We start from the raw sequence: 18,136 nt of genomic DNA, 5'->3' as shown, positions 1-18,136 counted from the left end.
GCAGCTGGAAAGTCTATTCACAGTTGTGATATAAAAATCCAATTTAATTCACAATGTTAGGCATGACTATGTGACTTCTGAATAAAATGGGCATATGGCAGAAGTACAGACAATGGGGAGCAACAATCCAAAAGACAAATGACCACTTGGCAGCACTATACGTATATCTTTCTGCTTCATTATAGGTTCATTTGATTCGGATATTAGAGAGGCTAATTGTGTTTTGTCGATAGGGGAAATAACGGTCTTATTTTTTTTGCAGTCGACCCATTCTGTCCTTCCAATTTCTCTTTTCTTTTACAGCTCACTTGCATTCAATTAGCCAATCTTCTATTTGGATTATTTTTCAAGACAAATGATATCACATGGCTAAGCTGAGAGCATTAACCTATGAGATAAATCTAAAAGAAAATAGACGGCTCAGTGACAAACAGCCGGGTGTTAAAGCAATGTGACGGCCTTTAGAACACCGATTTAATGATCCTTGTTGAACAGAGCAGGTCTGCAGGGCAGTGACGAACAGAATTTATTTCAATGTACAGACTGAACCTGCTGCAGGATTTGAATAATTCCATTATCTATGTGCAGCACGATAAGCTTGGCAAAACCGAGTTATGTGATCATCTCGATTTAATTGTGTGTGTGAAACATTTGTATGTCGGCCTTGAGAAACGCCACCTGGTCGTCATCTTTATCTTCTTGTGATTTCTCTATTCATCTTTGGATACAAAATAAGAGCTAAACGGAAAAAACAATCAACCTAAGCTGGCACTGAGTGGGGGCACGGATCTCAGCTAAGGCTCAACAATCATAATTCGGATCAACTCCAAATTGCACACCCACCTCCTGCATATGCCTGCAATTTTTCATGACCGATAAACTCAGCGAGAAATTGAGAAAAATGCAACTTATATAAAAAGACAAATAAATATGGACTTTACGTTTTTTTGTGCAACCCTGATGACCAACAAATAACATATATGACATATATAACTCAAGGCCTGGGGGTCAGATACTGCCCGCCAAATCATTGAATGTGGCCCGTGAAGACAAATTGTACATCGACTTCATGTGTCAAGATTAAAATGGTCTTCATTTATAAAAAAAAAATAGAAAAATTGCTAGAAGTTTTTATTTGCATTCATCTTTTAAAAATATTTAATCAGTTTTTACTAGTCTCTGATTTCAAAACTAGCCTATACTCTATATAATAGAAGCATTGAGAATCATAATGGGCCTCCGAAGGAAACTATGACGACAATGCCGGTGAAAAAAACGAGTTTGACACTCCTCTTGAAGTGCATTTCTCATTTGCCCAGCCTAACCTATTAGAAAACTCTTAAGTGCTCTTATTAGTTCCTGCTACTTCTTTGTCATGAAATACTTTCCAGCAAGCCAGAAATTGGTGGCCACTAGAATTTAACACACTTCAAGGCTTGTGAGGTCTTCTCTCAACAGGGACATTCATACAATCTTACAATTCCCCAATCCAGTAGAGTATATTCCTCAGCTGATCTGAAAATGACTAACAATGTTCATAACCACAGGTGCAAGAAGTGTCCACGAGTCTCAAATGGTGCATACATAGCCATGGAGATGCCCAGAGGTAAAATATTCCTGCACTTTAAGAGCCTTCCATACTCCCTCAAATCCTGTTAGTAGCAAGGCGTTCACAGTGAGTCTTCAGAGCAGCCTCTCAATTATGTCCATGCCTTCTTCTTTCTTGTGAGATTCAAAGAGAAATAGCAGCTATCTGACATCTTTGTGTCTACGGAGGTCACAGCAATGTGTGTGCACCTGAGAAATTTGAGCTCCTGTGCTGTCATAGTCATTTTATTCGGGTCTAATGCTGGTCATTTCATGCCCAGACTCGATTGCTTGAAATGTTTTTTTTTTTTTTCACCTTGCAAGAGGGCAGAGATTGAATGTGTTAATATGTGAGTATGTTGGTGAGTGAGTGAACACACACACACAGTTCTTTTTTGTTATTGCGTGTCCAACTGTGTGCGGTGTGGGGAAAAATGCAAGATGATAGCACAGCAGGGGAGAAAAGAAATCAATGTTGTGGCGAGGGGGAGGGGGTGTCGAAGGGATGCTGGGGTTCTTTGACACCCAGGCAACACGCAGTTTTCTCACAAGTCAGTCTTTGGGAATGTAGACACTTTCAGAAGACAAGCAACACACTGCTTGGCAAACATCTCAAAACTTTGACGTTCAGAAGGATATAAAGACATATTGACATTTTTGTCCATCTGAAATGATTTTTCTCTTCCAAAATCATTCCGCTTGGCCTCTGACTAAATAAATAAAGACTTGGCAGAGCAGCGGGGCACGGTCAGCATGACCCCTTTGACACCAAATTTTCAAATCCACTTTGAAGCACATACACAGTTGTGCCAGGCATGATTAAATTGAAGATAGGGATTTTAATTGCAGTTTTAACACTTAATCAGAGTGAAATCCACTGTCGCCACACACATAGTAATTACAGCTGCGGGAAAAGGATCATGGTAACCTTCTGCATGACATGTAAAGAGACTCCGAAAGGGGACATTGGACAGATGTCTCATTATTTAGTAGCCATCAATAATGCTCCCATTTACTTCAAACATCTGTCGACGTTGTCTCTAAAATATTTAAGGACAGTTTTTTTATTCTGCTGCTAGAAAGCATCAGATTTTTGTTCTTTTTTAGTTGATCTGAAGCACTTAAAATGCTCACAGGCATGCGCTTACTCGTATTTAAAAAGATTGAAATGTAATTGGTTAATTTAGTATATACTCAGCCACATTATCTCAGTTGTTTATCTTTTCTTTCCCTGTCAAAAATATCTAATAATAATAATAATAATAATAAAACAAAATAATAATAATAATAATAATAATAATTTTTATTTATAATGGCCTTTTCATTGCAAGATCTCAAAGGGCTACTGGTAAAAAGGAAAAAATAAAAAAACAAGGCACACAGTTTTATTAAAGAAAACATATGTCGCTTGGCTTGAGCTCGGCAATGAAGAAAAAACAAAAAAACTAGGTTGTGTCATTAGGGAGGTTGCTCGTCTTGTCCACGAACTATGGGATGGCCGTGGCATTGTAAGCAGGCATGTTGTGACGTTTGAAACAGCCACAAATTGTCCTGCCACAATCCTCACCACCTCCTCTTGCGCGCTGAAGAAAGCAAATGCCTTCAAATCTTTTTGTAGAAATACCAGTTGATTGTCAGGCACTCACTGAAAACTTGTAGAGCGTATTTTAGGTTTGAAACATCTTTTGTGACACTAGTTGCAGAATCTTCCCAACACATATTGTTGTGCTAGATTTCCACTAGCAGAAACTACATCTGAAACAAAAGATGTAGTGACACACTGACATAGAACCTTATTATTTTTGTGAGGGGGGAAGTTTTAAGGGGCTGCGTGGGCATGTGTGTCATGTATGTAGAAAAATCTTTGAGAGGATGGTGTTCCTATTTGCCTTTTTTTTGGTCTGTAATTTAAAGAAAAATAAAGCATGTGTTTCTGTGGAAAACACTGATTGCATGAAGTAGAATTTTAAAATGCAAAAAACAATTTTACATACCATCACATACACCACAGGAGGAAAATGCGCAGAGGAATAAAAACTTACATTTCAGCTCCAAACGTATGAAGTCTGTGTTGCCAAGGTTTTCCAGGAAGACCCCATATGGTGCGCTGGTCTTGAAATAGAACGAGATGTCAGCACTGGTCTCTCCCTGGAAGGTAGCAAAGTGAAGGTAGGATGATGGGGTGGTGAATGAAGCGGCGTTCCAGTAGTTATCTGTAAAAAAAGAAAAAAAACCCACAGAGGAACAGATTTAGTCCCCCACAATTATCTATTTAATGGTAAATATATGAAGGTTTGAATTTAAATATCCATATATAAGATTGACTTGATTGAAATCTGGCTTATATTATTCAAATGCAATTATGTCACGTCTATTTCTTAATGTGCCACACTAAAATGATTCCATCATTTAAAAACTTTCTATGGAGGGCTATTAATGTAACTCTCTGCAAGTTCAGTAAAATGTAATGAACAAATGATTATAATTTAAAAAAACAGCAGCACAATCAGATAATGTCTTTTCATTCCGACTGGGGAGTCGTGGGCGGTGATGGGAGTTAAAGTCTGGCCCGATTTCTGATAACAACTTTTCTAATGACTTTTGATTGAAGCCGAAGAAGCGGCTGCTAATGAAGACAAAGTAGCTTCATGCTAAACAGCTGCTGATGAATTATCAGACTGTGGTTGATGAAGTGACGCCACCGTCGCTGGATCCCTTCGCCTTGTCGTGGCTTTGTGTGGCACTGATTGCTCAGGGGGATCTTGTGCTTCACAAAGGGAGAAGACATTTTAAAAGGATCAAAATTAAGAAGTGAATGTGATGTCAACTGTGTTTGCATTCTTGGAATGTAAAAAAAAATAATTCAGAAATAAGTATTGTCTCAAGATACGGAACATGAAGCTCAAGCATGTTTATGTAGGCATGAGGCAAGTTTCAGAAAGCATAGCAAGCAGAGTTGTTGTCCCTGTGTGTTTGCCGGTTCACAGACTTTGTGCATCTGCATAAGAATGCGTGTGTGTGTGTGTTGTGCCTCCTGAATCTTTGCGATAAGTGTTCCCGCATGACATAGCTTAGGTCTCCGTTATCCTGATTGCCTTGCATCCTGTCACCAGGGGCAGGGGCAGATAGCGGCTATGGATACACACGTGTACCATACAAGCATGCATGGCCACCTAATATTGCTTTTTCCATTATTTTTATATTGTAATACTTTTTTATCTACAGGACTATGAGAATTATAGCTGAGTTGAGTAAATTCAGGCCACAGAAATAAGCAACTGTATTCTCACTATGATACACTATTGACATAGGAGTTCCGATTTTCTGAGTGACTCAGAGTGACTAAAATTTCCCCTTGATTTTTTCTGTACAGTTAAAAAAAATAAAATAAAAATAATAATCATCATGGAGCCCAACTGAAAAAGAAATCATACACACATACTATTTACATGACGACTATTACATGCTTCTGTACTGTTCATTGACAAAATCAAACCGCCAACACACACTAGCAGAGTGGGAAAAAGTCAACGATAGTGTGATATTGATTTGTATGCTCTGCCTGAAACGTCAAACCCGCCAGCCAGAAAGAAAGGCGGCGAAAAGGCTGACAGCGACATATAGGAGCAGGAAGGACACAAGGATAAAGAAGTACAGCCTGAGGCTGAGTCACGTTTCAGGAGGAGGGAGAGAGACAACAAGAGGGAATAAAAACGTGGGAGGTTATGGAGAAAGAACTCAAAGGAGCTCAGGTAGGAGGTGCAGGAAATTTGAGTGAGCGTAAACAGAGTTGCAGAGAGGAGTAGTGGAGATGGTTCAACCAGTGTGCTATATTCATCATTTGTACTTTCACCTCGCTATGGTAATAAAAGCTTTTATGCATAGGAATGTCTGATTTGAATGTGTGATACTTAAAAGCAAATATTGGCAAAGCATCAGTAGAGTGGAACGCAAAGTAAAAGAAATGAGAAAGTTTGTGGTCAAAGTCCCTCTTACAAAACACATCACACGATTGAGCTGAAGTTTTGGAGCTTTGAGCAGTTTGTCTTTGATTTGGTCATCAAAGTGGAAATATACTGCTGCTGCGAGAAACATTTTTCTTATTCACTACAGGGGTGTTTATGATAGAAATCCTGAAAACAATAGATCAACTAGTTGCCTTGTCAAGTTGTCATCTTGACAGAAAGTTGTCATTATTCTTAAAGGCCTTTTCACACTGCACTTAGTGATGCATTCAATTCCTGGTTGCCAGGGTCATCCAAGTTAAAATAATATGACTTCTTTGTATTCTTCACATTGAAACACTGGGTTGGTTTGAGCGTGCTAGATAAACTAAATCTGCTGAATATAAAGATAAGTGTGCCCCCAAAAATTGGATATCAAGGCTTATAGATATAAGCATTTACCGGTCTCAAAAAAATGCAATCTTTTCGAGTTGTTTGGTGAAGCTTCTAATCTAAACTCTTTTGTGCGTGAACATTTTTCATGTTACATTTCAGCACACAAGAAAGCAGAGTGCCTTTCAGGGAAATTCGAATCAAGTTATAAGTGCTTTCTTTGACAAGCCATTTTATCTGTTTAATTGGTTCTCAAGGTGCATACAAGAAATTGCCCTTCAGTTTGTGCTGCCTCTTGTTCTCTGTGTCTGGAGCATTGCTCAGCCAATGTAGTGTAACCTTCATTTTGAGAAGAGGCAGCTTTGGCTTTTATTTTGTTCCCCTTTTCAAAATCTATAATATCTCATGACTTGGCATTGGGCTTCAATTGACTATTTCACTTGGTTTATAATGAATTGGACAAATTAATATTTCAAAGGGAATATTGTATTGTATGAAGGGCCACTGTCGTGATTTTGTCTGCTCATAAACCAGCATGATTTGGCGAAGAATAACATAAAACAAAATAGCATCATCCACACTATGTTCTCACACCAGCAGATGGTACGGATGACTGCTTTGACCTATTGAGTCATTAGAGTGGAGATTTCCAAATACACAAACACATTAAAAATTGAAATTCATGGCGGCCATTAGGAGGTGTTCAGTGCGAATAATATAGGACAAACATAATACGCAATTATGTTTGAATCTTTATTCAGCAGCTTGCAAAGATGATCGGGTGTTAACCTATCATCATATCATATTTGCATGAATAAATGATAAACAGGTTTAAAGATTTTTTTTTAGCAAGTTTGGCTTCAAATTAGGGCTGTCACTATCAAATCATTTGACAATTGCCTACCCTATCAAATTATTACTCGTGATTCAAAAAAAAAAAAGAGAGACAGATTTATAGCTTTAGGCAAGCAATTCGGAGTATCACACAATAGGAAGTGATGAGTGGAAGGGACAACCCATTGAAATAAACCAGGGGGATTATTTTGGCAAACACAAAACTTGACACAAATTGAGACCACCGGATATTTATCAAACTCTACAATATTAATCCCTTTGCCCATCAAGACCTCACTGTAGGAGCTTATATATGTTCAATGAATACACAAACATAATTTCCTTCCTTGTTATCAACAAACACAATAGCAACGAGCCCTTGTTGTACGAGTGAATAAATTATCTATTCATTATTGTTATTATGTTACTGCCTCATTTATGGTCAGCCACAAGCCACGCTTCACACTGCATGTTATGACAGAATGCTTTTGTATTATTTCGCACAACCCATTTTCATTACCATCTATTAATATTAATTGCTGAACCTATTTTAACCGAAGTAAATGTGACTAATTCTTCTCTGTCTTGCTGATGACTGTACAGGCGGCAGGGCAATGGGTTCCATTAATGCAAAAGCATGTGCACACACTTGCTCTTGCATGCATTACACACCTGACTACACCACACGCAGACAATCATGCACCAAAAGTTTCCTTCAAAAGACATTAGTCATTCCCTTTGAAAGCCGTATGGCAGCCGAGCATCACGCACAGTATGAGCGGCATCCATCATGTACCAAGTTGCTATTTAAATCTGACATTTCTAATATATATTTAATGGGTCCTATGTTCACATTTCTTGATCAGCAATATCCGGACATATCTCAAAGTCATTGTTATTTCCCAAGTTGAAAGAGTAAGCCAAAAATGATAACTGCGAGAGTGGTCCGTCTTTGGTAATTGTGCCGGCCATACTGCCACGTACACACACATGCGCAGATGTGATGTCATGGGTCATTTAATAATGGTTTGTTTGTATGGTGGCAGCTCGTGATGATGAGACATTAGTAAGAGCGCGGCCAGATTGTTGATGAGGGACTCATAATGAGTATGACACCAGTAAGGAGGCAGGCCAGGTGGTTTGTCATGTTGTGCATCCTGAACAGAATCAGGCCACTTCCTGTCGGCCATGCTGGGACTTTAAGCGGGTGCTATTTCATCATGCAACGCTTCAGTTGTTTTTAAATGTATCTCGGTGAGCGTTAAAAGGTTCATATCTACACTTGTGCCGAGCGAGGAGATTGCCGTTCCATCATTTGCTTTAGTGTGAAAAATGTGCAGTCGACAAGAAGATACACAAAAGCATTATTATCATAATGATCAAGCTGCCTTGCACCAGAGATTAAATCCATGTTTGCTTTCCTTATACTCAGGTTATTACTTTCCAGGACACCGGTGGTATTTTGTTACGTCAAACCAGGTTGCAAACATAACCTTTATCTTTATTGGATACTGTTTTCAAAATTCCGTTATGAATAAAAGATTAAATAGGGAAAAACATCTAACAGACGACGTGAGTAAAAATAAGAACAAACATAGAATTGAAGGAACTTTTATTTTTTTCCGATATATGCGTAAGTTTTAATCAAGGTGTGCCGACATATTCGACCTATTTTGGTTTCCTGCAACATTGTTTTATTCATTTTTGCATTAGATAGCTACTGTATCGACATGAACATAGAAGATCCTGCATGTGTTTTACAACTCATCCTTTGTGCCAGAGCATCTTTTCCATTATCGACTGTGAAGAGATCGTCAAGCATGACTGATGTGATAGGCGAGTGTTGCAATTAATCAGCAGGACTGACACTCGGCAGGTAGGACCTCAACAAAGTGCGGGAGCGCTGAGAGCACAAATGGTCAATCCTGCAGGGCAAAAGCTACCAAATCAGTGGGTGTCTTCCACTTGACCAAAAGCAGAGTGCATTGATTAGATGAAGTTTGGGAGGAAAACAGTAAGGGTGTGTGTGGCAGAAAAAACAAAAGAAGCAAACTTAAGCTACAGGGAAAGACATGGATGTTCAAGATCACAAAGATATTATTCTTATATGCATATATATGAATGAATCTGCTCATCTTCACATACATTCTCTCCCCACAGAAGTTCTCCTAAATAATATGCAAGTATGAGGACAAAGCTCCTTAAACACTCAAATGCAGCAATGGCCCAACTGCTATGCCTGATCAGCTTTGACTTGTTCCCTCTCCTGGTATTTTTAATTAAGAGCCAGTTAAACCAGTAGCAGTAAAACTTAATAGAGGCTTAACACTTTCCAAATGTTTCTAACAATACCTCGACGGTTAGTCCACAGCCAAGTCATTCTAATAATGTGCTATTTCTATTACCCTTAGAACAAGTTGAAGGTAATTACCATTACCATAGTACACATACACAGCAATGTTGTTTACAGTATAATCACTATGAATTAAAAACATATTTTCATCTAGCCATTGATGTATAGCAAAGGGAGAAAAGTGTCAATGCCAAACAGCAATTAATTAGAATGTTCTTGGTTAGCAAACTTTATCAATAATTCTATCAACGATTTAAGTATTAATCTACAGTTCAGGATTTTTATTTAGAGTGCTAGTCATTTTCTTTTGTGTTTTTCCAGCGTAATAGTCGACAACTTGTTGACAATTGTGTCATTTGTTCTTTACTTCCAAAGTTGCACAATAAATATTTTGGAAATGTGTAGCATTGTGGAATTGTTCATGGGTCATGGTTTAAATTGGTCATGGCGGGTAAATTCTAAAATAGGTAGTTGCCGTGCAAGTCAAGGTTATACTCCAAGAAGCGTGCCTTTATTTTGTTATTCTTGACTATAAAAGAAACAAATATGTTGCAGTGTGTTTTTCAATGTTATTCTGCCACTCAAAAAAATAAAATAAAAATAATTCAACTACAATCCAACCCGCAATTCAGAATTTCAAAAAGGATCCACTAGAGCAATCATCCTAAGATGTATTCCTTTAAAGATCATGACCATTTAAAGTATGCCTTGTCTAGAAAATGTCTTGGACTTAACACCAAAACTAAGCTGCCATTTGCTCGCCTGCACCGTTAAAAGGCTTTGCACTCTGTCAACAGGAGAATTTTTAATAAGGCCGATAACAAGACTGGAGGTGTTCTTTTGATCCAACCTTTGCTGAACCTTTCACAAAAAGGTTACACAGCCATGCCTCTGCAACCAGCTGAGAATTTTAGAAGAGATAGTCTTCTCAGCAGCTTCGGTCATTAACGCACATATTTCCCCTTAATTATGCCATGGCTCCTAATTCATTTTTATGCACTGAGATTGTATTTCATACCTACGGCTAATCCCCTATGTGTTTTTGGTCTTCCTGAACAGGCCTCCTGTAAAGATGGAAGTTTCTTTTAAGATCTACTGATCATTACAAAGCAGTGAATGCAGGCTTTGAGCTACAGCGGCGACCTTTAACATGCTTTGAAAGAACCTCCTCAGTGCTCACCATGAAGCGGACTTCTTATTTTTGTCTCTGCAACTTCAACATATACACAGTGTTGACTTGATTTCAGTGAGGGCTTTCATTTAGAGTTCATGCAATAACCTTCGGCTTTTTTTTAGTAATTCCACTTTTATGGATGCTGGGTGAAATAAAATAACTACATTGAATGAAATAAATAATAACCATTTTTTTGGGTGGGCATTGTATTGCCTTGTGCATGAAATGTACCTGCAGTATTTTCTCACTATATATGGTAACACTCACCATCTCCCTGGCAACGTAAGGGTCCAACACTCAGCTTGGCCTCGGAACCAGCTCGGTTGGTGTCGCCCACTGCAACTTGGCTGACCGGCAGGTGTTCCTTATAAGTCAAGAGACCAGAATCTTCTCTCCTGAAGGACAAGGTCAAATTAGAATGAGTAAAGTACCAAATTAGATAGAATATGGTCCAAAGCCAATTGGGTTAGTTTATGAATAATATCCATCAGATGGCTAAAAAAGAAAAAAAAAAAAAGGACTGTGGTATCAGTGTTGTGTGTTTGAATATGTTACGGGTAGTGACACTCATCATGATGCTTTTGAATTTAGACGACTACAATAGACAAACAGATGCGCAAAAAAATGGCACTATAAGTCGCTGGAAATGAGATTCATGCATTCAGTGATGGCGTAAGCCGCTTGCAATACTCAGTAATGGAGTGTGTGATCATGAAACAAAATGTGTGCTTAATAGGCCCCTTGACCTTCACTATTTGAGTTTCAGAATTAATAAGCTGTTTCAAAACTTCTGAGGGAAAAAAAAGTTTTTTTCAGGATTTCTGAGGGTGACCTTTGTGAAGTAACACAAAGGGTGAGTCAAACAATTTAGAGGTTCCCGGACCAGAAGCAGCTTTGTTGATTTTTAATTTAGCAATGTCGTTAAAAAGGTGAGTCTCCAAATCTTGTTCCAAAGATTTCCAAATAATCTCTCAGCCAAGGTCAGGCAAAATCACAAAACTAGCCAACAATTGCAATTACGTCAGGATATACAACACAGATGAATCTCAATATAGTGGATCCTTCATTTGATGGACCTGGCAACAAACGGTTTATTTAACCAGTGATGTGTTTCTGCATTAACCACACATGCACATTTAACAGTACAGTCCAACTTGCCATTGCGAGTGGTCGGCGTCGCAGTTGCAGTCGTATTTGGGGTCGGTGCAGTTCCTGTCGATGCCGCAGGCACATTTCTGGATGCCAGGACCCGAGCCACCCCAATAGAAGTGCTTCTCACTGCCCCGGCCCACCCACCATGTGTAGGGAGTTCCGTCTGGGGAAAGAAAAAAAACGTCATCAAATGGTGTTTGATAAGATGATGTCGTCGCTGAATCCTAGAAGCCAGTGAATGGACATCCGTGTTGTATCGTAGCCCACCTAATTTTTTGAAATACTACTTCTAATCCTCATTTTCACTTGAGTTATAATAAACCTTACTCCAGCTTTCTTAATAGGAAAATCTGAAACACAATACACAGGAGATAAACACACAAGAGTTACGTTCTATAAAATAAAGAGCCCAATTGAATGTATAATCTGATCCACTTTTGCTTCCTTCCCCTTGAACAGCCAACAAACATGCTAAATGTTCCCGAAGGAAATAATCTCTCGGGAAAGTAAAGCCTTGAGTGGAGTTGTCTTGGGACCCCCTTATGATGAATGTATCAATTTCTTCGCACGTAATTAACATTTTTTTATTTATTTATCAACAATTGGGCTAAAATACACACATTTATGTGTCACTACAAAAGCTGAACAAAAGCTCTGTTGTGTCACGCTATGTTTAGAAAGGGAGGTACCATATTACAACAGCAAAAAAAAAAAATGCTTCCAGACACTTGTGTTAGTTGTAACCTCCCCCATGTGGACTCATTAAAATATTTTCACAGTGAGGATTCCTTGGTAGGGTGTCTACGGCTGGCCCTATGGGAGCTTTTTTTTCTTATATAATCAAAATATATCACCGCATGAGTCCAATTTTCAAAAACTGACCTCACGAGTCAAAGTCAGGAGCATTTTACATAAGCAAATAAGGATTAAAAAAAACATGGTCGTATTACTTCATGCGTAATAGTAAAGTCAGTTTAACCGCAGATTTTTTCTTGGAAACACAAATGTTTTGTCCTGTGTGCTTTTTGTGTCAACTCAAAAATAAACTCAATCTCATCGGCCTAGAATCAAATGAGTAAAAAATCTCCAACATCCCCAGAAACACAAACATTTTCAGTCCAGTGGGGCCGCAAAGTAGTGGATCAATTCATCTTTGTCTCTGTTCTTGCTCTTTTCTTGTCTGGTGATTTGTTTGTTGAGAGCTGAATCTTGTCACTCTGCTCTGCTCCAGTCACTCTTTGTTAGCCTCATATCATCTTCATAACATTTTTGTTTCTCATACTGGGGGCCATATTAACAGTGACCTGGGAGTCTACTATAAAGGGTATATCTTGCTTTTGTGCTTATCTCAACAAGTGTGTGTTTCTTTTGTGTGTCAGTCCTTCTCGTCTCATGGACCATCTATTCATCATTGGACTCAAAGAACCCCTCGACCTCGATGACATTTCTCTCAATCTCCATCACTCCCACATATTTAGCCCTCTCTATACACCATACATCCTCCTACCTTTTCCCTGCTCTCTCATACCTTTTGGTTTCCGAGGCTCTTTTTTTTGCCTTTATCCGTCTCGCCATTATCTCGCCGGTTTCTCTTAAGTACGCATTTGCTCTGCCTTCATCTCTCATATCGGTCTCCTCGCTCCTTTGGTCAAGCTCTGTACACTGTCTGCCTCGCCATGCCACGTTTCTTGCCTGGCATGTAATCTCTTCGTGTTCTTATTAGTCCTGATTTAATCTGCTCTTTAATCCAATTTGGCAAACCCTCGGCTCTGATCGAGATCTGAGGCTGAATTTGAAATACATGCGGCCCTCCCCTGTCGATCCCATATGGTTTGATCTTCAAAGGTCTACCGTGCATTTCAAATGATTGGAGAGGAGACTGTGGATGTTTTGGCCACTAGGTATGCTGTTGAGTAACCACATTTAAATGCTGTCCCATTTGTTAAGATCTGAAACAGCACAGAGTATTATTAATGTTGGTCACAATTACATTGATTGGCAGTTGGTGGCAACAATAGGTCACAAAGCAATGAAAATGAGCCAACAAACTCAAAGAAGCTATTCAAAAAAACATCTAAAATGTCCTGTGATTGGATTGACAGCTTGTTTTGGCACTTACTTGCCGAAGAAGCACAAGTGAATTATGTGGGGATTTGTTGGAAGTGGTTTGAAACTACATCAAATATGTCATTTCAACATTGCCATTTGATCTACTGCTCATATGAAAACAGATGCACACATTTGCAAAAATAATTAGATCCAGTAGTAGTGCACTCCATTTGACCTCAGTTGCTTCAAGATAATCAATAATAAAAAAAAATGAACAGAAAAAGTACTGCTGTTGATTTTTCCTTCTACAGTTCAAGGAATATAACTGATTTTTTTTCCATCATACAGTTTTTGATGATGTATAGCGCGTTACTTTGCACTTCCCACCCCTTGGTCATTTGTCTCCAAAAATTGATTCAGTGAGCATTTAATTGGAGAGCAAAGGTTAAAGACAAATGGAGTGCAAATTGTATAGTTAAGTTCCTGTTTGCCTGCAGCGCATGTACACCGAGGCGGGATGTCCGTGTTGTCTACGCAGCAGACAGGCCGGGGAAAGAATAATGAGTTTTTCCAACAGTTTCAACCTGAGAGCACCCATAATGCGATCCACCTTCCTGACAGTTCCTTTGCCCGCTGTTAGGCGCTAGCTTTACGCTCTACTAAATTCACTCTGCATACCGGAAAGCCCAATCTACACAAACACACACAGGTACACACACGCAGGTCATCGCTGAGTGTAGGAATGGAAAAATACCTCAGAATGGAGAGAAGAGGATATAGTGGGAGGGAGGGAGGTTTAATATGAATAGCTATGTCCCTAATTGGCATGTCTTCTTGATAAAGGACACAATACCACACCCCCTTTCAACGGCCGCACATACGCAGTTAGTACACACACAAGGCTACAAAACCTCTGGCAGTCATTGTAATTGAAAAGTGTCTGCCAACCATAAACAACCATAATCATCATTACCAGCGAGTCATCTCTTGGTGTTTATTGGCGTGTTACCCCCAGGTCAAGGCCAATGGACAGATCTATCATGAAGAAAATGACTTCTGCCAAAGCACGTTCATCTGTCCACGTCATTCATTGATTTGGCCGACATGCATGGAAATCGTCATACACATCGTCATGAGGATGATCGAGGAGAAAAAAAATTGAGCAGCAGGGAAGGGGAAAAATGACATGAAAGTCAGAGCCGGAGAATACAAAACTAAGGACACCTAAGATAAGGACGTAGCGAGTGAGATAAGAAAGGTGACAGACAGGAGGGAGAACTTCACAGCTGCATGAAAAACAACACTTCTATGAATGTGGGACGGAGCTCACAGCTGGAAAGATTCATTGTATTGTACAACTCATTATCTATGGAAAGGTCAAGCTATAGGGTACTGGTGGCACAGTCATTAAAAGTTCCAAGCTAGACAGTTTTGAGCACTACAGCTTGATGTTTTGTTTTGATGAGTGTTTTTTGAAGTACAGCTTTTTCTGTCAAACGGTTGCAGCCTTACAAAAAAAAAAAAAAAAATCCCATGTTGAGCGACTTCTAGTCTGCTACGACTTTGAAAAATATGTCACACTAAGCTGTGATGTTTGCTTGATTATAAAAAAACACATTTGAAAGGACTCTTGGATTGCAAAAACATCAAATAGCATGAAGAAAAAGCTGCTGTTTTGGACACAAGCACAAATATATTTAAACTCCCTGCAATTTATTATTCGATTCAAAAGGATACATTCTATGGATACGTCTATGGTCGCAGTAAAAATATCAATCAGAGGAAAGAGTTTTAATTTTTCACCTTATCAAGTTTGACAATAAAATGCCTCTATCAACAGCATATCAATTAAATCCAGTTGACAACTTTCTGCTTGGCTTGATATCGTGGATGGATTCTTAAGCATGTCTTTTCTTTTGTTGTGAAGAGTTGTGTTGTCAGCATCATTATTTTTTTTCTGTTTGCAATTTTGAAATAGTGTAGAACTGGGAGATAACAACCAATTATTCACATTCACAAGAATACTTTGGATGTTGAGTTGATGTTAAAAAAAGAAAATGGGGAAAAATGCTGGGTGGCTTTTTGGACAAGCAGACATTTGAACAGTCCACACTGTGTCTTTCAAGGGAGAACAAAAAATAACCTTTGGCACTATTCTCTCATTGAGTCTGCTACATTCACCTCCTCCGTGTCATTCTTTGTTTGCACTCAAGCCACAGGTGAAGAGGCTGACCTCACAGGGAGAAACACCAACCAAGTGTTTCTCCCGCTGAGACCCTTTACCATTCTCGTCATTGTACTTCTCCTACATGCTCGTTCCATCTTTGTCTGCTCGCTCTTTTCCCCTTTGGTAGTCCTATGGCTCCGTTCTCTCCCTCAATGCTGCCGTCTCCCTCCATCTCGGCTTGAATTATTGATTTGTATAATGGTTGACTGGAGCTTTTCTTTTTACTCCCTCCTCTTCGCTATCTTTCACTGCCAACTCCTTTGCAGGGTTTCTACTTACTCTTAAAATCACTCCCTCTACATTTCTGCCTTACTACTTTATCCGACACTTGTTTACTGCTTTGACAAGGCCAGGACACAGTGTGCGGAAAGCTTGGGGGTGGAGTATCAAGAAACCAAGCATATTTGGTGACTTAAGTGGGCGCTCAAAATGAAGTTGGAACACTTAACACAAATTCCCAGCCAGAAAAAAATATTCTCATCTTGATCCAACAAACAATTAATGTTTTTTTTTTCCCCTCAGAAACAAGCCAGAGAAATATTTCTTTTGAATGCCTGCGATTGGCTGGCAACCACTTTCATACCCCACCTATTCATTATCTTCAAAACAGGTGCTTTATGTTACATATTCTACTGCTACGGGCAGAATATTCCACATAACATTCAGGGCAAAGAGATATAATGCTCACGTTAATGCCACCCGCACATTATTATCGGACAATGTCACGGAGTATGAATATCCATTAGAGCAGCGCAGTGCAGGGTCTCCATGGTTTTAAATCAAACACCAGGCTTGGTTATTACTGCACACGCCTCATCCATTTGCACAAGTATGGAGTGTTAATACAACCACCGCCTAAAGTGGGTTGCACTTACATTGCCGGTTATTTAAATTTAAAATGATTAATAAGTGATGTGTATGAACATTTTGTCATGGATTGTATTACACAGCTGGCTACCATGTTCCATTTTTTTTTTTTTTGTTGATCATCTACATGTATGGATTTACATGACAGCTTCTGACTAGATGGCTGGTTTGGTTTACACATTCAAAACAATTATTTGCGTGAAAAGAGAGTGTTCGAGGCAGATAAACAGCCACTGTAGCAGTTCACGAGATGCAATTTAATATTCTTTCAAATTGAAGGGGTTTTAAGATGACGTTCATGTTGCTAATCAAAAAGACAATGCAGAATTTTTAAGTTTGAGCGAAGTCTATGAATGACAGATTAAAAGTTAATTGGCTCCACCGTGTGGCTCAGCAGCTTATCCTTCCCTAATAGCCAGTTTGTGATGCTTGAAAGAACATGGTGACCATATTAGTATTGGCAACGTGGCTGACAGGTGAGGTTGAACCTGCCTCGTGCTAGCTCATTACACATTTTTTTTATAAGATCATGTCATTATTTTTGCCATAATGAGGAAACTTAACTTTCCTAACTTACGGTTGAGTTGCCTGTTTGGCTGAAGGCATTTTTTTCAATATTGTTTTGGTCTGACAGCTTGAACGTTTCATCTGTGAGATCTAAAGAGCACCTCTCATTGGATGTGCCAATTCAGAGTTCAGATGGAGTTTATGTGAGGACCCAAACAGAATGCAATACAGTGAGTTGGTGGACAGAATTCCATTAGTTATAAAACTCATTTTAAGATACTTTCTTTTAGTAAGACGAGTAGTTACCTGCGAGTTATATTTATTTATGGTCTTTGAAATCAATTGTTTCCAATTTGTGTGTATTAGATTTATAGCTATTTGGCCTTTATTATATCAAGAAACGGGCCACATTTTTATATTATTATCAATATTTGTGTTTAGTGCAAAATGAAAACAACTCAAATATATGTTAAGATGTCAGGTATACAACCATATACTGTATTTCATATTCATTCGAGAAACTATTTATTTATTACAGCAGAGAGAAAGATATTCTTGACTGACTATAAATATGATAGACTGTATTGACTAATGGGGATTAACTGGACTGCCCTAGACTGGATATTTATGACTCAGGTGGGTTTAGTTCTAATACAAACTCAAATGTATGAGTCTACCTCGCTAATTATTTATTCTACGAGCGCACACCAATGCAGAGAATTAACATATGCAAGAGCGGAAACAGCCTTTATCTGCGAGAAAATCAGCACTAAAAATGAGCAAAGCTATTAGTTGGTTAAATCACTGGAGGGTGCCAGGTACAGTGTTTATCTGCACCTCCGCCGATTAATGAGTGCTGCTCTGATTGAGTCTGCATTGGAAGATCTTGGCGAGCAAGTGCTGAATACACTTCAATCAATTCTAGACACAGCCGTTCCATCATTTATTTGATGGCACCGTCAGAAAGTTATGCAGGCTCACTGTGAGCAGGAGGGGAGGAGGCGTTGTGGTTAATTGAATATTAAAAAAAAACAAAAGAACATCACATG

General features: G+C 38.9%; 1 protein-coding gene across 2 annotated transcripts in view; it reads right to left on the bottom strand.

The window, feature by feature from the left end:
• Positions 1-18,136, bottom strand: part of cntnap2a (contactin associated protein 2a) — a 132,926-nt gene that overhangs the window by 15,865 nt on the left and 98,925 nt on the right. For both annotated transcript variants that reach the window (XM_088363224.1, XM_088363225.1), the window contains exons 16-18: positions 11,444-11,600; positions 10,553-10,680; positions 3,630-3,800 (exon numbers count right to left, since the gene is read on the bottom strand). In XM_088363224.1, coding sequence (XP_088219350.1) covers positions 3,630-3,800; positions 10,553-10,680; positions 11,444-11,600 — 456 coding nt within the window. The remainder of the gene's footprint in view (positions 1-3,629; positions 3,801-10,552; positions 10,681-11,443; positions 11,601-18,136) is intronic.

This window comes from Syngnathus floridae, chromosome 20 (assembly GCF_059516105.1).
Source record: "Syngnathus floridae isolate MCC-2025c chromosome 20, RoL_Sflo_1.0, whole genome shotgun sequence".
Classification (NCBI taxonomy): Eukaryota; Metazoa; Chordata; class Actinopteri; order Syngnathiformes; family Syngnathidae; genus Syngnathus; species Syngnathus floridae.
Note: the sequence above shows the minus strand (reverse complement) of the source record. Positions and strands in the feature narration are given on the sequence as shown.